The sequence below is a fragment of the Aspergillus saccharolyticus genome (genome assembly GCF_003184585.1).
Source record: "Aspergillus saccharolyticus JOP 1030-1 unplaced genomic scaffold BP01scaffold_1, whole genome shotgun sequence".
Lineage (NCBI taxonomy): Eukaryota > Fungi > Ascomycota > Eurotiomycetes > Eurotiales > Aspergillaceae > Aspergillus > Aspergillus saccharolyticus.
In genome coordinates, this window is record NW_020290611.1 from 1,208,440 (window position 1) to 1,230,694 (window position 22,255).

Consider the following 22,255-nt stretch of genomic DNA (forward strand, 5'->3'; position numbering starts at 1 on the left):
GTAGTATGGCTATTGACCTAGTAAGGTCCAATCGTTGGCCGCGAAGAAGCGATTGATTCATGATCTGTCTAAAAAGCAAATGATCGACCCGGAGGGTGGTCGTTTGGAGACGACAGCTCACCGGCTGGCGGAGGGGTTTATTAGATTACCCAGTAGTCATTAACAATCATTGCAGGGATGGGCGGCGTATTAGCCCTCGGGGAGATTATCTTCAACGTGAAGGTGCACCATCTGCTGGAACCAGAAGAGATGCTCTCGACAGCCGTGCAATAGATTCAGATTCAAGAAACAGGCGAGAGCAAATCGTTTCGAGGAAAGGGGCGATAATGATGATTATGATGCAATTTAAGTTGGGGGCCCGATAAGAAGGGAGGTACATAGAAACAACAAGTAACAGTCACTTAACAGCAGCAGCAGCAGTGATACTGGAGAGGAGAGATCATTAAAGGTCTTTAGAAGTCAATCAGAGTACTCCGTACTTCGTACTTCGTATATCTACAGACAATTCTTGAATTTTGATTTTCTTATTTTCCTAGATCTAAAGGAGGCAAAAGGGAACCCGATCGCAGACGGAGACACAGCAGTGGCCACCATTCGGACCCCCGCTTGTTTTCCCAGCCGCCCACGCCTCGCCTGGGCTCCTCCTCCCCCTCCCTCCTCAGTAGTCAGTCAGCGCCCGCCCGCCTTCTTCCCCTCCCCTTCTCGTGTACCTGACCACCTCCTGTACAACAATCTATCTCTATTCTTCAACTACTATTCTTATTTCTGCATTCTTTCTTCTCTTGGTTTTCTCCTACCCTCGTTCGTTCGTTCTACTACCTGCTTGTCCACGCTGCTCTTCATCAATTCTCCACTTTCGGCGGAGGAAAAAAACAGGCAAAGAAAAACAAAGACAGCGCAGGGCTAAGCAGTGGTGACTCCATCGCCCAAAACGCTTGTGATTCACCACCAACCGCTATTGACCAAGATCTCCGCACTGTCGACGAACGCATCATTAGGGGTGCGACCTGCCTTCTACCACCACTTCCCTGCCCCCCCTCCCCTTATCGAATCTGTCCTTACTTGCGTGCTTGCACAAGTAGTGGCTTCAAAGTCTCTTTTTGTACCTGAGAAAAATAAACTCTCGAGGCGTTCATTGTGTGTGAGTCGCTGTTCATTTCCGAGATCTGCTCCGCCAAACCACCCCTCAGCCCCTCCCCGTCCCCTTGCTCCCTACAGAGCTCGTTATCTCACGGGGTACACCGCCTACCAACCATTGCTCCCTGACTCCCTGGCTTTCGTGCTTTAATCTCAGCCTTCCTCTTTACTGTCCTTGCGATTGCAGGCCGATATTGACGGCTCTGGAACCCGCATCACCCTCCGCTTCTATCATGTTACAGCCTGTTCACTGACTGACCTTGGCCCCTGAATGCTTATTAGCCCAGTGACTCTCGTCCCAAGCTGCCTGCCGACCATGGCTTTCAAAAACGGACTTAGTGAACGCCTCGACGAGCTGCGATTTCCGTCTCCACGATCCCCTCCTTCTGATTCACCGTTCCCTGGCTATAATGCGCTTTCTCCGACCCATTCGAACTTCGTTTCGGCATTCTCGCGCCCATCGGGGGACGTCCGCGCCAATCTTCAACGCCGCTTCACGACAGATTCGAGCAAATTGTCCTCATGGAATTATATAAATGGTGTTGGTGGGAGTGCACAGGCGCAGGACCCTCTAGATCTCCTCACATCGGTGAGTCTAGCATTTCTCTCCTGAGTACCCTTGTCGCGACCTTGTGTTTTGCCCTTATGCAGTCAGAATAGACCAAACGGCTTTGGTACTGTGATTGGTGAGCAACATTGCAATGTGCCATACGCTTTCGAGCAAAGACTTTGTTCTTGCTCTGCAGAATGGTCATTCAGTTGTCATAGCGGCTTCTATGTGGTTCACAGTCATGTACCCATTCATTCATGCAGCGGACTATTCATTTTGTACCTACCAGGAAGAGCACCGCGATCTCCACTATCATGTACAATAAGACCAGCCCGGTCATTGTGTTCCTGTGTTATGGGCGTGCTTATCGCTATGTTGTCGGGTTCTCGGCGTCTAAAGATGCACTGTTGCTGATTGACTGCAGTTTGAGAAAAAGCGTCAGCATATCGAATATATGCGAGAGCAGAGACGGCGATTCGAGGAAGACATGAAACTCTTAGACATGCAACACGAGAAAGAGAAGCTGGAGATGGATCAACTCGCCAAGGACCTCGCCAAAGCTGGTCTGTCTGGGCCCGTCAGTGAGCCGACGACGCCGCCGGAATACCATGACAGCAACCTCCCTGGCTTTACCCGCCCGACTCGATTCTCAACTTCCAGCGTCACTTCGTCTCCCGGCTTCTTTAACGTATTTGCGCCATCTCAAGTGACGACTCCCCAGAGCCAAGTGAACCATAGCTCTGCACAGACTCCCACAAATCGGTTCTCTGTTCACTCCGTGCCTGGCTCTCGAAGAAATTCTGAGAAGGAAGACTTCAGCCAGGAGCCTGCATCACCTTTTCGTCCTGGGCCATCGTAAGTTTCACCTGTCATTTCATTCCAGATAGGCACTGTCTTGATCGTTCTCAAATATCCAATTGCTTTATCAAGGCATCTACCTGGAGGGGTGAATTGGAATAGTTGAGGAAACTCTTCCACAAGCAAGTAACACGAACCATTCACTTTTGCCTCAAAGTGATTTGATTCAGACCACTGTGAACAATCACCACTGTTTCCATTCACTGTACTCTCATATTCATCTCAATATCTCTTTCACCCTTTCTCTTTTCATACTTCAGAAGCGATATCAACTGACAATGACATTAACCAGCATTCACCGGTATTCCATGCCTTCATCTGGGTTAGGCTCCCAGATTCGCCCTAATATGACATCTTTCGATCGGTCATCCGGTCTTGAATCTTTCAACGCTGCAAAGTACTTATTTCACAGCGAAGACGACCGATCCATGTTGAAGGACGAGGATCGAATCCCAACGCCCGATATCAGGAGCTATCTCAAATTGACGGACCCAGACGATAAGTTTCCCACGCTCTCACGACGTGACGACTCAGGCTTGGTAAGTCTTCCTGAAGCATCTCACGATTCTGTTCTGACCGAACTCAGTTATCCGCGAACTCAGATGCCTTAGACTTGGCAAATTCGCGTACCCCGAATCCTGAGACCTGGAACTCTCACAGCCGTCATCGTACTTCGCACCAGAGCATGCCTCAGAATGCACTGAACATGTTCCGCCTAGAACAGCTTGGGACGGACGAGAACCATGCTCACTCGACCACTCCTGCACGTCACGCCGCCAGCCACTCGCTTGAGGCTAATATTATCTACAGCACTGACGGCAATAACGAAAGCATGTCTGCCACAATTTCTAACCGACCTACATCGCTACAGTCCTCTTACTCGACGAACGACCTCCCCACAGTCAAAGGCGATGCCTTCAACCCAGCTATCACCCCTCCCAAGACTCATGCTGAGCATTTTCAGCAACACAATACCAATCTCGGGCGAATCCCGGGCGCTGGTCCTGCCAGTCGCCTTTCTAAGGAGTCACCCGAACACGAGGAGGCCAAACTTCAGAGCACCCGATCTCAGCAGACGACTCTTCAAGCCAGTGCTGCCCCCTTCGGTCCCCAGCTCACCACTGGAGCCGGAGGTGTTAACATGGCTGCGCCCACTACACTGACTCCCTTCCAGCCGCCTTTCTACGGTTACGGTATTCAAGCTTTCATGGGTGCTCCTGCGCAGCTTCAGGCGTACAATCCCGCGGCCCCCTTTAGTGGCTATCCCGCCGCTTACGGACATTTTCGTCCTGGGGAAGCCCCAGCCAAGGGAGCCAGCACTCGTCGGAGTGGTGATGCGGATACTGCCCAATTGTCTCGTTTCACCAACTTCCCGCTTGAACATTATCAGGGCGAGTTGTATAGCCTTTGTAAAGACCAGCACGGGTGTAGGTACTTGCAGAGGAAGCTGGAAGAGCGTAGCCCGGAACATGTTCAGATGATTTTCGATGAGACTCACATGCATGTTGTTGAGCTTATGACAGGTTCGTACAGGTTAACGATATTGATTCGTTCTCAATGCTAACATCGTCCCCTTGTCTTGTCAGATCCGTTTGGAAATTACTTGTGCCAAAAACTGCTGGAGTATTCAAATGATGAGCAGCGCACGGCTCTAATCAACAATGCTGCACACCAGCTAGTGAAAATCGCGTTGAACCAGCACGGTACGCGAGCTCTGCAGAAAATGATCGAATTTATCTCGACTCCGGAGCAAACTCAGACTGTGATTCATGCTTTGAAAGATCAGGTGGTAGAGTTGGTGCAGGACCTCAATGGAAACCATGTTATTCAGAAGTGCCTGAACCGTCTCTCTGCAGAAGATGCTCAGTTCATTTACGATGCTGTTGGTGCCAATTGTGTGGTCGTTGGGACTCATCGGCATGGATGCTGTGTCTTGCAGCGCTGTATCGATCACGCCTCCGGCGAGCAGAGGGCACGTCTCATTGCTCAGATCACGTCCAACGCATTTGCGCTTGTTCAGGACCCATTCGGAAATTACGTTGTGCAGTACATTCTGGACCTCGCAGAGCCTCACTTCACCGAGCCTCTGTGTCAGACTTTCCGTGGCAACATTCCTGCCTTGTCCAAGCAGAAGTTCAGCTCGAATGTCATTGAAAAGTGCTTACGTACTGCTGACATCCAAATCAGACGTCAGCTGATTGATGAGATGCTGGCAGGTGCGGAACTCGAGAAGATGCTGCGGGACTCCTTCGCCAATTACGTCGTACAAACAGCCATGGACTTCGCAGATGCTGACACACGTACACGCATTGTTGAGTCCATCCGGCCTATCCTACCATCAATTCGTCAAACCCCGCATGGTCGTCGCATTGCCGGCAAAATGCTGGCTTCGGACGGCTCTGGAAGGGGAAGCGCTACCACCAGTGGCCAGGTCACACCAAACGAGATGAACTCTGCCCAACTTCCTGGCCCTATGCAAAGTCCAACGCAGAAATCATTCCTGTACCAACACAACCCGTTCCCTATCTCTAATGCCGGCTCACATTTTGGGAATCAGACATATGTCTACGGTGCTGGCTCCTCCGTTGCAGCCTCGCACCAAGGTTCAGGCGGAGCTGGCGACAAGCCCGGCCTCTTCGCTTCGGCAATTCAGCAGCCCAGCAGCAATCACAACACTCAGAATCCAGTGTTCGCCAACTATTGAGCTGCGATATCGCACTTTGAGACGCCAGTCCTATGTTCACTGAACTGTACTCATATTGAGACGATGACACGATCTTCATGAATCACGGCCACACTGATATCGCCAGCAAATTGAAAGATTAGGATACTGATACCATACGACAAGACCTCATTTCATGCGAGATGCACTGCATATCTGGACCATTCTTGGCGGAAAGATGTAAACCATTGATAAATGCATTTTATCGCACTTGATATCCTGTATTTTTTTCGACGCTACCAGAGCTTACCTTTGCGACGTCCCTCGACGAGAAGTTTTCGAACAATGTCTTTTACCATGTTGCCGTCCGATCCCTTACCAACAGACTATTGAGCTTCTAGTCTTTGAAGGGGACGGATTGATGTCTCACGCCCTGTGCTTTCTTTCGATATTCCCCCAATGTGCTTTTACTTCCCCATGATTTTATTTTACCAATTTTGCTCGTCCTGTTTTCTTTTTATCACTCATACGGCCTTATGTATTTTTCGTTTCATTTTGTCGTCTACCTGGACTCCGGTATGTTGGTGCCTGCAGATATGGCTTGCAGCCGTTTCTTGTTGACTAACCTGGGAATGTTTTGAGCGGTGGTCATCATCGGGCCACACTCTGTTGCCCGACAGGTCTACTCATCTGGCATTTTGCCGAATATTCTGGCTGCAAGTGGGATTTGGGGGTTTACGACCACTGATTTCTATGTCCGGCGCCTTGAAACATCGGAAACAGTTCCATAGATGTACTCATAGTCTATCAATCAGAGAGCCTTGCTACAGAGAGCTTTGCCATGCGAATAACTAGAAAGTCTTTTGTAAAGATTCTTTCCGGATCACTAAACTGATCACTAAAGACGTAGTTGACAGCAGAGTGGAGGAGCCCCGGGCCACCCCGGGGGGGGGGGGGAGGGGGAGTCGGCACGTGACACCGTGTGATTTGCGTCTCTTCCCCGGCGAAGATCCCCCGAGGCTTGCCATTTGATTTACCTTATCGCCGGAGTGCCCTCTGCCCCCAATCCAGTCAGTTCCTGTCGAGTCAAAGCTGCGTATCCTGACCCAACTCACATACACACCTTTCAGGGTGCGAGTGCTCGATTCCCTGATGCTTCCCTCCGAGATTGCTCAATCGATCAGCAAACAATGGCCTTGTCGCGAGCTCCAAATCCGCCAACTCGCTAGCCTACTCGATGTACGCCCGCGAAACGATTGTCCCCGATAAACCTCCCTCCCTCCCTCTCGGGGCATCCTTTTCTTTCGCTCCACCTATTCGTCTCTTCCTGGCTAACATAGTGAACTCGCACGGCATGCGTCTATAGGTCAAGGTCTCAAGCCCCTCCACTATTGTCGTTCACGGTATCTCCGCTACCTGCAAGACCACCATCGTCCGCAATGTGCTGGCCGCCCTCGACGTCCCGCATGCTCTCGTCCGCAGTCCCGAGTGCATCACCGGCCGCCACTTACTCACCAAGATTCTGTGGGCTACCCTCGGGGCGCTGGGCAAACGCGACGCGTGGGAGAAGTACGGCAAGGGGCGGTGCGAACACGTTAGTACGCTCGCCGTGCTGCTGAATGAGTGTCTTTCCTCTGCAGCATCGTCTGCTTCGAATCCGCCGGCCGAGCAGCACAAGCGCTCTACAACAGACAAATTCGTGCTCGTTCTCGATGGCATCGATAAACAGAGAGAGGCTCCGCCTACGTTACTGGCTGCGCTGGCTAGATTGGGGGAGGTGGTATGTCAAGCTCTTGCTCTTTGCGCTATGTTTTGTTTATCTTTTATGAACGGGGACGGGTTAGGAATTCATTTTTTTCTTTGCTCTTTTTGTTGCGCAGTGAATTGCAGTACTGACAACTATTTACTTCCTTCGACATACTAGATTCCTTCGCTATGCGTCGTCCTAATCCTCAGCACTACTCCGCGACCCCTCTTTCTACATTCCGCCGGCGTCCCGCATATCAGTTTCCCACCCTACACGCGTAGTGAAGCCACGACCATCATCTTAAACAGCGGACCGCCACCGGCTACCGCCTCCATTGGCCTGTCGGATGCGGCCGCGTCCACCATATACCCGCATTTCGTATCGGCCGTCTACGACTCCCTGGTGGGACCGACAGCCAGCTCCATCCCTTCCTTCCGATCAATCTGCGAGAAGCTCTGGCCGCGATTCGTGGCGCCCATCACGACGGGCGAGACACCGCTCGGCGGCACAGGGGAGTGGGACTTTACTCGGTTGCTGGTCAAAAACCGGGCGCTCTTCCGGCATCAAGGGGCGGCCTTGCTGGTGCATCACATTGTCACGGAAGAAGATGATACGGAGTTGCCTGCTGTGACCACGAAGGGCCGGGCAGTTGTCTCCGCCTCTACCTCCAACAAGCCGAAATCAGCCCCCTCTCCGCTACCTTCCTTACCATACTTCCCCACCTTGATCCTAACCTCAGCCTATCTCGCCTCGCACACGCCGCAGCGGCTGGATACTATTTTCTTTTCCAAGTTCTCGTCGTCATCTCTATCCGCACGGAATAAACGCGCGCATCACCGGCGCCGGCTGAAGCTGCTCTCGCGGGCCCAGCTGGAGGAGGCTGCCTCGTCGGCGGATCCGTCGATCCCGGGCGGTAGAAAGAAGGGCAAACGCACCAAGACGAAAATCACCAAATCGACGCTAGAGTCGGCCTTTGCCACCACGTCCGCCACGACCTCAGCTGTTGGTGGTGGCGGTAGCATCACAGGCCCCTCAACCATCCTTACCGCGCGCCCATTTCCCTTGGAGCGCCTGGTCGCCATCTATCATGCGATCGACCCTAATCCCCCCGCCAATCCGATTCGGATGGCTGCAGTATCTGATGCGATCTATGCCGAGTTGGCTACATTGCGGCGGCTACGGCTGGTGGTGCCTGCGGCGGGTCGCGAGGGTCGTGTTGGGTTAGGGTCTGGTGGGTTGAGTAGTGGGAATACCACATCGGATACAGGAGAGAAATGGTGTGTGAACGTTTCCGGGGATTGGATCGGAGAATTGGCGAAGACGGTGGGCGTTGAGGTGGGAGAATGGTTGGCAGGTGGTTTGGACTAGACTTTTTTTCTTTGCTTCTGGATGGCTTGTTCTTTGCTTGCTTTGACTCATGTAACCCTTCCACACGCGTATCCCGGGCATCATACAGGCGTTTGGTGCATAGACTTCATATCAAGCTCATCGGTTCGTTCCTTTCACCATATCCATTCATCGACTGTGGCTTGAGCACAGACAAGTAGGCTCGGTGTCTGAGGCCCGTGCAATGGAGCATCTCCGGGTTCGAAGCAGACTGAGGCAATAGGGTCTTTGTACTGGTAATTCGACAGAGGAGAAGAGATTTGCTCCCCGTTGCGCAGAGAGAAGAGTTGGATTTTGCCCGTGTCAGTAGCTGAGTTAAGAGGTCTTAGTGTGGTGTTTGTCCTATGAGTTGTCTAGGGCATGCAACTTACCGCTGGCTAGAAGCCCAAGTTCCAGACTAATGTCGAAATCTGGTATGACTTGAGGCTTGAAGTCTTGGAAGGTGAGATAGGGTCTAGTGGATGTGTGTTTCTTGCTGTTCGGTTGCGGCTTGGGTTGTAGGCCGTTGGGCGGAAAGCGAATGTCGTACATCTGGAGCTTTTTGAGGGTCAGCTTTATTCTTGACGGGGCTATGAAATGTTCTCACAGAGTTGATTCCGGCCACGACCATCCGGTATGGATCTACTCTGCGTATCTTTGTAACGGCATGTGGATGTTGGAGTCGTGTCGCGGTCCCTCCGCTCCTGAGATCATGAAGGAATACGGAGGAGTCCTTGAGGCCGGCCGCGATCACGTCGGAGGACAACCACTCGACGCTGGTTACAAGGGCATGAGAAGTGCCGATGCGTCGTTGAAGAATTGGTTTGCCCGCGTTGGCATCATCGGAGAATGGCTTTTTCGACAAGGCCCAGTAAGCGCCGTAGCCTTCCAGCGTATACAGGCCGTCCGATGCTCCGACGGCAAACAGCGGAGTGTTCCCGACCGGACAAGCGGAAGAACACCACAAAGATGCTGCAGTGCGGATGCGAATTGGTTGGAGGACTAAAGGTAAACCGTATTAACACTTGATTCCAGTAGAATCATAAGGAACCACGTACAGGAAGGGGGCCATCGATAGTCCCCTTCTTCATCCGGGTCTGGCAACATTCGAGGTGCCAGAAAAGAGTCGCCTCCGGGACCGCTGTCCATCGTTGAACTGGTCTGGTCAATCTCCTGGCAGGATGCAGGGGCGGACGAGACTCGTTCTTACAGCAGGTATCCTGTGTGACTCAAGGAGATTGAAGAAAGCTATAAAGCACGTTTAGTGACAATTCACCCGTGCAAAAAGCCGAGGGATCATGCTTAGATATTTACCCTATACGGTTCCTTGAACAGAACACGTTCCATTGTCCGATTGTAAGTCCATTTGTTCTGGTCGCAATCCGGGAAGCACACCCTTATGCGGCTGTTAGCTTGCCGGATACACGACCTCAAAGGACATGAATAAGCGCTTACGACACTGACGATTCACCGCCGCGATGACCACCTGTGCGTCCGTTAATAGCTTATTCGGTGCAATGTAGCAGGTTGTTCATTGACAAAGAACTTACTTGCAATCAAGATTCCTGAGCGCTTGTTGCGCAACACATGCTTGATGCTATATTCGTCGGGCCAGGCTTCAAACTGATGGAGCTGGTTCCTTCGAAGCTGGCTGGTGTAGGCACGTGCGCCTCGTTCTTGACGAATAGTGGTGGGCAACCGCAAGCCTCCGATCTCGGTTTGTACATCAAGGAGGGGGTGAGATAGCAAGTTCGCCCTCTTGATCTTCTCTTTCGCCTCCCTCTTGATCTGTTGAACCTTTCGTCGACGTTCCTAGTCACAAGGTTAGCAATCATGCAGCGAGCGACCTCGAGCCCTATTTCACAACCTCGTGGTCAGCGCGTTTGCGCTTGACCGAGTCTTTCGTGTACTGAGCTCCTGGAGCCGCCGTATGGCTGGCCTGGATCTTGAAGTACTTCTTCTTCTCTGGGTCTAGATTCATGGTCAATCATTTTATTGAAACACACAAGTGACGGGCGCCATGTATGTACCATAATAGAAACCGGGAATCTCTCTCGCCATGACTGGTTGAAAAAGAAGACTTAATTGTGCGAAATGCGTAATGAAGCAGAGATGTCATGCATAACATAAGAGGGTTGTGTATCTTAGTAGGGATAGTCGAGCAGTGCTAAGTATATCTGGTTGGATCGCGGCAGGGTCATGTGCCGCGTGCTCGAGCAACCAGCCCCAACCTCGCTAGGTAGTCAGGCTGGTCGGAATTGTGGAAACTGTGAGAGAAGAAGGATACGTTGACTCTCGGTCAGCGGAGTGCAGATGAGTAAATCATGCAACTTGCTAAAGCATAGAACAAGACTGATGAGCTGCGAGCATGGCGCAGTGGAAGTGACAAGGTGTGGATGAATGAATGCTGGAATTGCATTGAATTCCATTCCTTCATGACGTTTCGGGTGTCCGTGATTATGTCATAAACTCCTCCATTTTTCATTGGCTGATGAGGCAGTATACACTCTTCTTTCCTTTTTGGGAAGTCTCGCCTTCTCCACGGGTTAGCCAGCGACAAGCAGCTTGTCTCCTTTTCATGGCTCCATGACTTCTCCCAACTTTAATCTCTGGACTCTATTATCATCGACACAAGCGATACTATAACTTTTATCCAGGATCATCTTACCCACTTCCCTTGGTCTACAAATCCATGGCTTTCACGCTGCTGAAGCTGCGCCGATCGGTGATCACTTTGGTGAACACTTCCTCCGCGGACCAACCGAATGATACTGATGAAAAGCATGAAGTTGTCGAGGAGAAGCCAAACTCAAAAGCGTCGACCGAGGAAGCCATCGAGAATGATGAAGAGGAGGAAGAAGAGAAGGATATCGATACTCTGATCGAGGAACTGGAATCTGTCGATGGCTTCGCTGACCTTCGAACGCTAGAGTCAACCCACACCATCGGTCGACATCCGGTGTCAGACGAGTTGCTTCACACAGACTCGAATATCGGCCTCAGTACGAATGAAGCACTTCTACGACGAAAGAAGTTCGGGCTCAACGAGATGAAGGAGGGGAAGGAGAATCTAGTCTTGAAGTTCCTGTGGTTCTTCGTTGGTCCTGTTCAGTTCGTTATGGAGGTATGTGCCACTCATGTAGACTCTCGAGCAACAGCCGCTGAATATGTGACGAACTGCAGGCAGCCGCGTTATTAGCTGCCTATCTCCACGACTGGGTCGATTTGGGGGTTATCTGCGGTCTTCTCCTGTTGAACGCCTCTGTCGGATTCATACAGGAATATCAAGCGGGTTCCATCGTAAAAGAGCTGAAGAAGACATTGGCTCTAAAAGCTTTAGTACTGCGCGATGGTGCCCTCTCTGAGCTCGATGCGGCCCAACTTGTTCCAGGTGACATTGTGAAGATAGAAGAGGTATCTCAATAGCCAGTTTCCCTAAGCATCATGAAGCGTTATTGGCTAATGGAAGAAAGGGCACGATCGTTCCGGCGGACGGCCGAATCATGACAAATTCTGCTATACAAGTCGATCAATCATCAATCACCGGAGAGTCCCTAGCTGTCGACAAGCATACGGGTGATACATGTTATGCGTCCTCCACTATCAAACGAGGTCATGCTCGAATTCTTATCACGGCTACCGGTGATTCAACCTCCGTGGGGCATGCTGCAGCCTTAGTCAATGCCTCTGCCTCTGGAACAGGCCATTTCACTGAGGTCCTTCATGGGATAAGTACCATCTTACTTGTCCTTGTTATTATCACTCTTATCATCGTTTGGATATCCTCCTTCTATCGGTCAAACAATACGACCACCATTCTCGAATTCACCCTAGCCGTCACAATGATTGGCGTACCGGTAGGCCTCCCTGCAGTTGTCACCACCACAATGGCAGTCGGAGCGGCATATCTGGCAAAAAAAAGAGCGATCGTTCAGAGACTGTCGGCCATTGAATCTCTCGCTGGCGTTGAGATACTCTGCTCAGACAAAACCGGCACCTTGACCAAAAATAAGCTGTCTTTGATGGAGCCCTTTACTGTGCCTGGTGTGAGTGCTGAAGACTTAATGCTGACGGCCTGCCTGGCCGCATCCAGGACGAAGAAGGGCATGGATGCAATAGACAGAGCATTTTTCCGAGCGCTATCTCAGTACCCTGGTGCAAAAGCAAAGCTTACACAGTACAAAGTTATCGAGTTCTCTCCGTTTGATCCAGTCTCGAAGAAAGTCAAAGCAGTAGTACAGTCAGCCCTAGGGGAACGCATCACTTGTGTGAAAGGGTCTCCTCTGTTTGTGCTGAGGACCGTCCAGCAAGACCATGACATCCCTGAGGAGATCGACATCGCGTACAAGAACAAGGTCGCAGAGTTTGCGACGCGCGGCTTTCGATCTCTTGGTGTGGCTCGAAAACGTGGTGAGGGTGAATGGGAGATTCTAGGTATAATGCCGTGTTCCGATCCTCCAAGACACGACACTGCAAAAACCATCAGCGAAGCTCAGACTCTAGGGCTCTCAATCAAAATGCTCACAGGAGATGCGGTTGGCATTGCTCGTGAAACCTCGCGCCAGCTGGGGCTAGGCACAAATGTGTACAATGCCGAGCGCCTTGGTTTGGGTGGAGGGGGAACAATGCCTGGCTCCGAGGTGTATGATTTTGTCGAAGCCGCCGATGGTTTCGCAGAAGTTTTTCCAGAGCACAAGTACAATGTTGTGGATATCCTGCAGCAGCGCGGATACCTGGTAGCCATGACGGGCGATGGCGTCAACGATGCTCCATCTCTGAAGAAAGCTGACACTGGGATCGCTGTTGAAGGATCATCAGATGCTGCTCGGTCTGCCGCTGATATCGTGTTTCTCGCCCCAGGTCTGTCCGCTATCATTGACGCTGTGAAAACTTCTCGGCAGATTTTCCACCGCATGTATGCGTACGTTGTTTATCGTATCGCTCTCTCGTTGCATCTTGAAATCTTCTTAGGGCTTTGGATTGCCATCCGCAATGAAAGTCTGAATTTGCAACTGGTGGTTTTCATTGCTATCTTCGCTGATATTGCAACTTTGGCCATCGCCTACGACAAAGCTCCTTTTTCCAGCACGCCGGTGAAATGGAACCTCCCTAAATTATGGGGAATGTCGGTGCTGCTTGGGATTGTCCTTGCCATCGGCACATGGGTCACACTCACCACCATCTTAGCATCCGGCGAGAATGGAGGCATCATGCAGAATTACGGCAAGCGAGACGAGGTTCTATTCTTGGAGATTTCATTGACCGAAAACTGGCTCATATTCATCACGCGCGCCAATGGTGCCTTTTGGTCTTCTGGGTGGCCGTCCTGGAAACTGATAGGCGCTATCGCAGCCGTGGACACCGTCGCTACGTGCTTCTGTGCCTTCGGCTGGTTTGTCGGTGGGCAGACCTCTGCCCCTACCATTGTCCGGATCTGGATCTTTTCATTTGGTATGTTCTGTATCATGGGAGGGTTGTACTACCTGCTTCAAGGCTCGAAGAGCTTCGACAATATAATGCACGGCAAGAGCCCCCGAAGCATGGACAAACAGCGCTCGCTCGAAGATTTCCGTACGTACATCCCTCTTCTTCGTGTCTTGTTCTGGCAAAGCTAATCGACCCAGTTGTTGCGTTGCAACGCGTGTCTTCCCAGCATGAAAAGAGCTCGTTGACCAGTATGGAGAGTGGACAGGCTACCCGTGGTGTTTGACTTTATCCATAAAGCTTGTGTCTCGATGGTTAGACTTTATACGAAGTGATAACTAGGTCGGCCTAGGACGGCTTCGATGCAACCAACAGGCATGCTGAATTTCCTTCTGTGTTTTTGTGTGCATCATGTCTTTGACCAAGACATTTCCTATCACTAGACATCCCAAGTGAGAGATAGGCACGATGTATTTCGTCTATCAGAGCGATCATGAAAAATCATGAAAATTCATATTACGATGCCCACGATCCTGACCTGGATTCAATTCTAAGAGCCTTTGCAGAAGCTAGGGCACTATGATTGGTTCACTTTCACCTTCTTTATTAGAGGGAAATCAGCGAGCAAATAGGTATTCCTAGATTACACGGTGACGGTAATGGTAAGACTAGATAATAAGGTAGGTCGTGGAGGAACAGGTTGGTACGAGAGGAAAGTGCCACCGAGAAAGAAAGACGATATACAGATACATATCAGCAAGTGTACGTATGATGCAGGACGAAAAGGGGCAAGACGTGGGGACATGACGAATGAAGGAGAAGATTGAGGAAGATTGAAAGGTTATGACGTGACAGAGAAGTAAGGAAATGAAGAAGTGAAGCGAATGGAAGGCTAAGGACAAGGGACTATGTGCACTATGAAGGATCCGGTTCTGGATGTAAATGGGATATTAGGCTTTGGAGGTCAAGTGGTCGACTGCCTGCGTGAGAGAAAGAGTTCGTGTTAGTACCACTGGTAACAAACTAGTTTGGGGCAAGCAATAGCGTACCTTGTCAATGTTATAGTCAAACTTTTCGAGAGCGGCGAGAGATTCTTCGCGGGGAAATCCCATGTTGGTCAAGCGTTGAAGAATCTGGTCATCCTCGGTGCCGGTCTGAAGAGCCCATCCTGGTGGCTTGCCGGCTTGAGCATTGTCATTGGCGTTTGTAGAGCCGTTGGCTCCACCCGCTGATGTGTTGGCATTATCAAGAGGAGCGAAGAGCTCTTCCCAATTGTGCGTTTGTGCTTGGGCGTTGGTGTCAGGAGAAGTAGCCGCGAACCCGGGAGACGAGGCAGTGGCATTCTTGTTGAAATCAAAGAAATCCGAAGAGGTAGCGGCGTTTTGTGGCGCCTTCTGGGTCGGGTTGTCGAAGGAGAAATCGAAGTCCATGTTATCCTTATTCTCCACGGTCTCAAAGTCGTCCTCGTCGTCCTCTGCCTCCTTTGCAGGGGCCAAATTGAGTCCTGCGAACGCAGCCTCAAAATCAGGAGCGTTGGGCTTGGCTTCCTGGGGAGCGGCCTTGGCTTCCTCACGAGTATCTCGCTGGGGCTCACCTCCAATAATCGGGGCCCCGGTGCTTGACTCTACTGAGTGAGGGGCATCAGCAGCAGTTGTTGGGTCTTCGCGACTTGGCAATAGTCCGTTAAACTCAGGGGGGACACTTCCTGGTTCTTGCTTTCCCACACTATCCTCGTAATTTGGAGGGCTACGCTGAGCCTCCGCAGCTGGTGGCTCACTCGGAGTGGTAGCAGCGCCCGGTGGAGGGAAAGCCGCCAGCTGGGGGGTTTCAAGAGCGTCGGGCTTAGGCTCTCCTCCTATCTGGCTCTGAGGGGGAAAAGCGGGAGCAAAATCGTCCTCGAAGCCCATCGGTGCTTCGCTGTCTGAGCTTTCGTCTCCATCATCGAGCTCGCGAATCGGAGGGAACTCCGACTGGGAAACGGGTGCTGCACCGTTGGTCTTATTTGATCCAGGACCATGCTTCATGGCAGCGAAGGCCTCTTCAAAATCATGCTCCTTCTGAGACTGAGAGCGCTTATGTGCTGGTCCACCAAACAGCTCATCGAAACTCAGATCCTTCTTTTCTCCAGCGTTCTCATCAGACGTAGCTGAATCAGCACTTGCGGGGGTGTGATCAGCGATGTCAGACAATTCAGGGAAGCGTTCCTTGGGCTCCTCAATTTCGTCAAATGGCGAAGGCACTGATTTCGTGGGTTCTGTTGGGGTAGGACCTGCCGCTTCGCTGGCTGTGTCAAAACCACCGAACCTACTACCAGGTGGCGAGACCCTCGTGGAAGAGGTCACTGAGTGATCTTCGCCGAAGGGCAGCACATTTGGAGTGAGCTGCCTCGATTGAGAAAGCGCAGGCGGTTCAAATGCAGCAGTACCTACAGAAGGGGGCAGAGAAACCGACGGGGTGGGAATGCCCGAGGTCGGCTGCGACTCAGCCCGGAATGACACGGGCGGTGGCGGAGTTGCAGCTGTAGTCGGAGACACGAAGGAGGTACCAAAGAGGCTGTCGAATGCACGCTGTTGGTCATTCGAGATCTGAGGTGACAGTGCATTGTTCTCGCTGGAGCCAGTGGGCGTGCGCTTGAAAAACGGATTTGTGTTCTGGCTCATCGTTGACTCAGCGGGGCTCATGACAGCAGCAGCTTCGCTTGCAGCAGCTACACCCTCCTCGGGTGCTCGCGACTGTTCCTGCGAGAGGGTATCAATCTCCTCTTTTATTTTATCCCTCTCACCTTCCACGGTTGCAAGCTGCTTCTTGTTGATTGCTACCAAACCTTTCTGCTGACGCGCATTCGAACGTGCCTTGTCTAGGGCAGGCTTGAGCTGAGCAACTGCAGCGTTTGCTTCCCGGATCTTCTCCTTCAAGTTGGCATTTTCTTGCTGATCCGCTGCCAGAGCAGCCGATACCTGGTTGTATTGATTCTGTAGATCCTGCCGGCTTCCCTCCAGAAGAGCATACTCCTGTTGCAGTTTGCTTGTTTCGGCTCTCGAGGCATTCAAGCGCTCCTCAAGAGCCTTGAAGTTCTTGACTTCCTGCTCGTACATTGCCCTAGCCTGAGCGAGGCGAGCCTCGAAGTCACGCTTCTGCTGGGAAGTCTGGGAAAGATCACGCTCGGCTGAGGTTCGCTTCGACTGAACATTCTGCATTTCATTGGCCAATGATCCAATCTGATTAGACAAATTGGCCAGCTCTGTAGTCTCCTGCGTCAACTTCTTGGACTCCTCCGGGTCGTTGTCGCCCAACAGATCATCAGCAGGGGGTGGTGGTGACCGGATCGTTGGTGGTGCGCCGGCGGAGGCACCAGTCATCTGCGGCTGCAAGCTTTGGCCAAACGTAGACGTGGGCACAAACGGCTTGAACGTCGAGGAGGCCGTTGGAGGGGATGTTCGAGATCCAGGAGAGCTGGGTGTCTGGAATGCTGCGTTCGAACCACCCGTTGATTGTGGTCTCTGGGAAGGAGCAATAGGCGGTGCTGGTGCCGTGAAGGCGTCTAGACCGAACAAGTCATCCGCTGCGGATTTGGGGACAGGGGCGGGAGCTGGAGCGGGCACTTGTGCGGGTGCAGCAACTGGTGGAGCAACGTGGGCAGATCCAGGACGGCGCATGCTGGGAGGAATCAGAGCTGGGGGCAAGGTTTGCGGCAGCGGATTCTTGCCTGTCCGCTGTTGTCGGACCAGGTACATAGCCACGGCAAACTCATCCTTTGTTAACCGTCCGTCGGCATCGATATCTGCAAGATCCCAGATTTGGGCAAGTGTCTCCTCTGGCAATTGCGCTCCCATGAAGAACGCAACGGCCTGGTCACCACTTACAGACCCTACTTTGGCGGTGTCGACAGTCGCAAAGATATTGTCAAACATGGCTTTCTCTTGGGGTGAGATCATCCAATCCCCGCCAGTAGACTGAGCCGCAAGAGGCGAACTGAACGGCCGGTTGATCGGGCTTTGAGTCCGCTGCGGCCCTGTGAACTGTTTTGGGATGGCAGGAACAGGGGGTACGTCCAACCCCTGACGTGAGCCAACCGATGAGCGGATCGAGCCTCTTCGCGAAGCTGCGTCATACAGACCCGGAGGCAATGTCTGTGGGATTCCCCTCATTGCACCTGATTTGTATGAGGTGAGAAGGTGCATGGCGATGACGAATTCTGTCGCATCAAGAGCGCCCTGTTGCCTCACGTCTGCCAGGTTCCATATGCGGCCGAGGATTTCGTTCGGCAACCGCGCACGCTCGAAGATTTGTTTGGCCGTATCCCCTGCGAATTGCGCCTTTGTGTAAGCGAAGCTCGTTCGAGTGCGTTGAGCTTGTCTCTATGTGAGAGAAGTTGCATACCTGAGAGGACGCCGGCCCTAGCGACGTCTGATTTTTCGAACAAGGATAGGAATTTGTTAACGTCCTCGGGGTTTAAAGGAGGGACACGAATAGGACCACCGGCCGCGGGGGTTGGGCTGGTGGTGCCTGCCTCGCGCGGAGTAGGCGGAGCGGGCGCGGCATCGACGGAAATGCCGTCGAATTGCGGCAGTGGACCGGCTAGAGAGCGCGAACGCAGTCAGTATTGTACTTGTTGTAATCCATCTGCGTAGGTCAAACAGGGTCCCGCGGAAATCGCGGGCAACACTCACGCTGGTAAGCCAGCTCCTCTGTCGGTGCGCGACCCGCTTGAGCGTGACCGATCAAGCGCAGAACAACACCAAAGCCGGAGGGAGTCAATAGACCCCGGTTCTCCTTATCCGCGATCTGCCATATCTGGAGTTTGAGAGGGTATCTGCATTAGCGAGGTTACAGTTATATGCAGGGCAGCGGTAGGCGGGTCGTGAGCAGTGACCTACCAAGCCGAGGGTTTCCGGAGCCAATTGGGTCTTTTCGAAAAAAGGTACTGCGACTTCGCCAGTGATGACGCCCAGGTTAGTGGTATCAGCAGCCTGGAAGAGCTGGTAGAAGACGCGCTTCTCTTCGGGGGTGAGGTTGAGATTGGGGTGGCGTGCTGCTGGTGACCCGTCAGTTTCCGCTGCATGATTAGGGTCATGCCGACCGACCGGGTTGGGCCGTCGTCTCCTGAGAGCTCCGGGGAGTGGAAGGGAGCTGGATGGAGAAAGCAACTCACCGTTGTCAGCCATGATGGGTATAGCTCAGGAGGAGCAAACCTCCCTTTCTGAGATAATCCAACACTATGCGCCACAGTATGGAAGAAGGGGAATGGTTGAGGGGAAGTGGTGGGATTGGCACCAAAAGTGAGAGAGAGGCAGGTAAGAGAAGGTGGACAAGTTACTAAGGTAAGAGGGGGGGCGGTGGTGTTGGTGGAGGACTACCGACGGGGCCTGCTGGATGGCCAAGGCGGTAGCAGCTCGAACTAAAAGGGGTGAACGCAATACAAGATGATTTAGTACCGCAGGTTACAAGACAGGAGATTGATGAATTAATTAAGTTCTTAGTGTTCAGATGCAGTTGAAAAGAGAAGGGGATGAAGAATGGTAGTAGCAGTAGGGAGGGAGTGGGGGAGGAAAGAGGGAGGAAAGTTGTTGCAAGCTGCGTAATTGCTGTCAACTTCCTCTCTCACTATGTACTACGTCGTACTCCGTAGTCCCTGCGAAGCTGAAAGTGCCGCTTGGCGATGGTTGGCCTGTGCGGGCGGGCGGTCAGTCGGCAGCCTGGCCCGACGTCAGTCCTCTATACTAACGGGCAGCTACAACTACAACTGTACTACTCCATCACTGCTAGTTATGAACCACCTTTTCCAACAGCCAATTGAGTATCGAAGAAATAAACAGAACAAGACTTTTTTTTTAGAGCGAGGCCAACGTTAATATTACAATCTCTCTGGCTTTCATTGGAACGAGCGGGTAAATTTCATCGCTGCTTCAGGGATATTAAAAATATATCAGACAAAAGAAAACATAGTCTGTACTAAGCCAATCTCGTCTCTCCTATTGTATCTGTACGCACAGCCAGAGTCCCGCCGCTCGTCGGGTCTTTTCCGGGCCAACTTTCTGTCCCCAACGGATCACCGCGGAAACAATCAGGGCCAGCCCCGGCATCCAAGCAGGCTGCCCCGTCGGACCATCCTCGAGGCTCCGGCCAAGGAAAGTGTCGTCAGACTTAGTACTCGGCCTCAACCTCCTCCTCCAGAGAGTCGCTAGCAACCTCCTCGTAATCGCGCTCAAGGGCAGCCAGGTCCTCACGGGCCTCGGAGAACTCACCCTCCTCCATACCCTCACCAACGTACCAGTGGACGAAGGCACGCTTGGAGTACATGAGGTCGAACTTGTGGTCGAGAGCGGACCAGGCCTCGGAGATGGCAGTGGTGTTGGACAGCATGCAGCTGAAGAATGATCATCAGCAACCTTTATCTCAGAGGTAGAAATTCAGAAAAACTTACACAGCGCGCTTGAGGGGAGCAAGATCGCCGTTGGGGACCTGCTGGGGAGGCTGGTAGCAGATACCAATCTTGAAACCAGTAGGGCACCAGTCGACGAACTGAATGGTGCGCTTGGTCTTGAGGGTGGCAACAGCGGCGTGGGTCTCCTTGGGCACAACATCACCACGGTAGAGCAAGCAGGTGGCCATGTACTTGCCGTTGCGGGGGTCACACTTGACCATCTGGTTATTAGGCTCGAAACAAGACATGGTGATCTCGTTGACCGAGTTGGACTCGTGCGAGGCCTTGTCAGCAGAGATGACAGGGGCGTAGGCGACGAGAGGGAAGTGGATACGAGGGTAGGGGACCAGGTTGGTCTGGAACTCGTTCAGGTCGACGTTGAGGGAACCATCGAAACGCAGGGAGGCGGTGATGGAGGAGACAACCTGGGCGATCAGGCGGTTGAGGTTCTCGTAGCTAGGACGCTCAATGCCGAGGTTACGGCGGCAGATATCGTAGATGGCCTCGTTGTCGACCATGAAGCTGCAGTCGGAGTGCTCAAGGGTGGTGTGGGTGGTCAGGATTGAGTTGTAAGGCTCAACAACCGAGGTGGCGTTCTGGGGAGCAGGGTAGACGCAGAACTCGAGCTTGGACTTCTTGCCGTAGTCAACGGAGAGGCGCTCCATCAGGAGAGCACCGAAACCGGAACCCGTACCACCACCGAAGGAGTGGAAGACCAGGAAACCCTGGAGACCGGCACAGTTGTCGGCCACGCGGCGGACCTTGTCAAGGACCTGGTCGATCATCTCCTTACCGACAGTGTAGTGACCACGGGCGTAGTTGTTGGAAGCATCCTCCTTGCCAGTGATCATGTTCTCAGGGTGGAAGAGACTGCGGTAGGTACCGGTGCGGACCTCGTCGACGACATTGGGCTCGAGATCGGCGTAGATGGTGCGAGGGACATACTTGCCCTGGCCTGAGTTGCCATAAGCTGTTAGTTCCTCTCCTGGTGACAGAGTATCTGCATTGAGAAGGAAAGCGTACCAGTCTCGGAGAAGAAAGTGCTGAAGCCGTGATCGGGCTCAGCCTGCTTGCGCTCCTCGGTCAGGTAACCATCGGCCTAGTGGCAAAAAAACAGCTTGTCAGTGAAATCCAGCTCAAGAATTGCAAATATCACGCGAAAATTTTTCGAAGTCGACGTGTTTTTGGATGATCTTCACGTACCTGGATACCGTGCTCGAGACAGTACAACTAAATGGTCAATGCAGTCAGTTCAGCTGTTCTTTTGGCCTTTCAAGGACCCATCATCACTTGTCGATGGAGAATGTCCATGAAGGATTCAAAGAGACACGGGAAGAAGAGGAATTAATCTCTTCCGTGGTGTAGCTAGCATACCTCCCAGCAGGAGTTGGCGATCTGGCAACCAGCCTGACCGACTGTGAGGGGAGAACCAAAACATTAGTCAAACACGCCAGGTAGATCCCCCAGATGAGAGAAAGGGCGGGGGAGTGGTGGGTAAAATGGTGAGAGACGACATACCGTTCAAACTAATAACTTCTCTCATCGTGTCGAGTTGAATTGGAGAGTTTCAAATGGCGGGAGGAGGGATAAGAAAGGTGGGTGTGGAATGTGGACAGAGGGAAAAATTAAAATACCCAAGGACGACGATCTGTACGGACGTTTCAGGGGTTCGAGAGTCAGCACCTAAAAGGGCCACACCACCAAAAGGAAAACAGGTGGAAAATACAAGTTTGTGGGGAGGGGAGGGGAGGGGAGTTTTGGAAAAAGGAGGGAGAAAAGGAAAAGGGAGTTTTAAAGAGTAAGGAGTTTAAGGGATGGAGGGGGGTGGGTGGAGGGAGGGGAGGCACGACTAACAAACTAGTCCTGGGGAAATAAGGACGACTCACTATCACGATTGCTGAACCTGAATTATGGTCAAAGAGACCCGGAATGGATTGATCGGTGTCGACTCGATTTGTTGTGGTCTTTGAATGCGCTGTCAACCCAACGCAGTCGGCGTGGTTCTTCCGTCCGTTGGGTCGCGTTGCCATTAACTGCCGCTGATTGGCTGTTGCCCACCCGTGACCACCTAGCGGTCAGCTGGCTGAC

General features: G+C 52.3%; 5 protein-coding genes across 5 annotated transcripts; 2 read left to right on the top strand and 3 right to left on the bottom strand.

Moving 5' to 3' along the window:
- Positions 1-1,453: 1,453 nt before the first annotated feature.
- Positions 1,454-8,322, top strand: BP01DRAFT_286234 (putative RNA-binding protein; the record flags this gene model as incomplete). The annotated part of the gene is made up of 7 exons (XM_025571461.1): positions 1,454-1,726; positions 2,112-2,542; positions 2,838-3,084; positions 3,132-4,068; positions 4,132-5,231; positions 6,580-6,987; positions 7,132-8,322. 7 exons carry the CDS (start codon positions 1,454-1,456, stop codon positions 8,320-8,322), a joined length of 4,587 nt encoding a protein of 1,528 aa, XP_025435943.1.
- On the bottom strand, positions 8,247-10,499 carry BP01DRAFT_10592 (uncharacterized protein). Its single transcript, XM_025570281.1, has 10 exons — positions 10,350-10,499; positions 10,187-10,290; positions 9,870-10,131; positions 9,775-9,805; positions 9,634-9,715; positions 9,530-9,567; positions 9,378-9,475; positions 8,927-9,321; positions 8,712-8,877; positions 8,247-8,650 (listed from the first exon to the last, which is right to left on the bottom strand). Exons 1-10 carry the CDS (start codon positions 10,378-10,380, stop codon positions 8,457-8,459), a joined length of 1,401 nt encoding a protein of 466 aa, XP_025435944.1. The 5' UTR covers positions 10,381-10,499; the 3' UTR covers positions 8,247-8,456.
- A 512-nt stretch (positions 10,500-11,011) lies between these two features.
- Positions 11,012-14,029, top strand: BP01DRAFT_370566 (plasma-membrane proton-efflux P-type ATPase; the record flags this gene model as incomplete). Its single annotated transcript, XM_025576617.1, has 5 exons — positions 11,012-11,056; positions 11,102-11,443; positions 11,503-11,733; positions 11,793-13,890; positions 13,944-14,029. 5 exons carry the CDS (start codon positions 11,012-11,014, stop codon positions 14,027-14,029), a joined length of 2,802 nt encoding a protein of 933 aa, XP_025435945.1.
- Positions 14,030-14,631: 602 nt separating this feature from the next.
- BP01DRAFT_10675 (EF hand domain protein) lies at positions 14,632-19,299 on the bottom strand. Its single transcript, XM_025570290.1, has 5 exons — positions 18,896-19,299; positions 18,621-18,775; positions 18,414-18,537; positions 18,124-18,321; positions 14,632-18,046 (listed from the first exon to the last, which is right to left on the bottom strand). Exons 1-5 carry the CDS (start codon positions 18,906-18,908, stop codon positions 14,694-14,696), a joined length of 3,843 nt encoding a protein of 1,280 aa, XP_025435946.1. The 5' UTR covers positions 18,909-19,299; the 3' UTR covers positions 14,632-14,693.
- A 436-nt stretch (positions 19,300-19,735) lies between these two features.
- On the bottom strand, positions 19,736-22,129 carry BP01DRAFT_352492 (tubulin alpha chain). The gene is made up of 7 exons (XM_025573955.1): positions 22,054-22,129; positions 21,686-21,815; positions 21,542-21,582; positions 21,371-21,397; positions 21,191-21,266; positions 20,168-21,122; positions 19,736-20,110 (listed from the first exon to the last, which is right to left on the bottom strand). Exons 2-7 carry the CDS (start codon positions 21,708-21,710, stop codon positions 19,888-19,890), a joined length of 1,347 nt encoding a protein of 448 aa, XP_025435947.1. The 5' UTR covers positions 21,711-21,815; positions 22,054-22,129; the 3' UTR covers positions 19,736-19,887.
- Between the last annotated feature and the right edge of the window lie 126 nt (positions 22,130-22,255).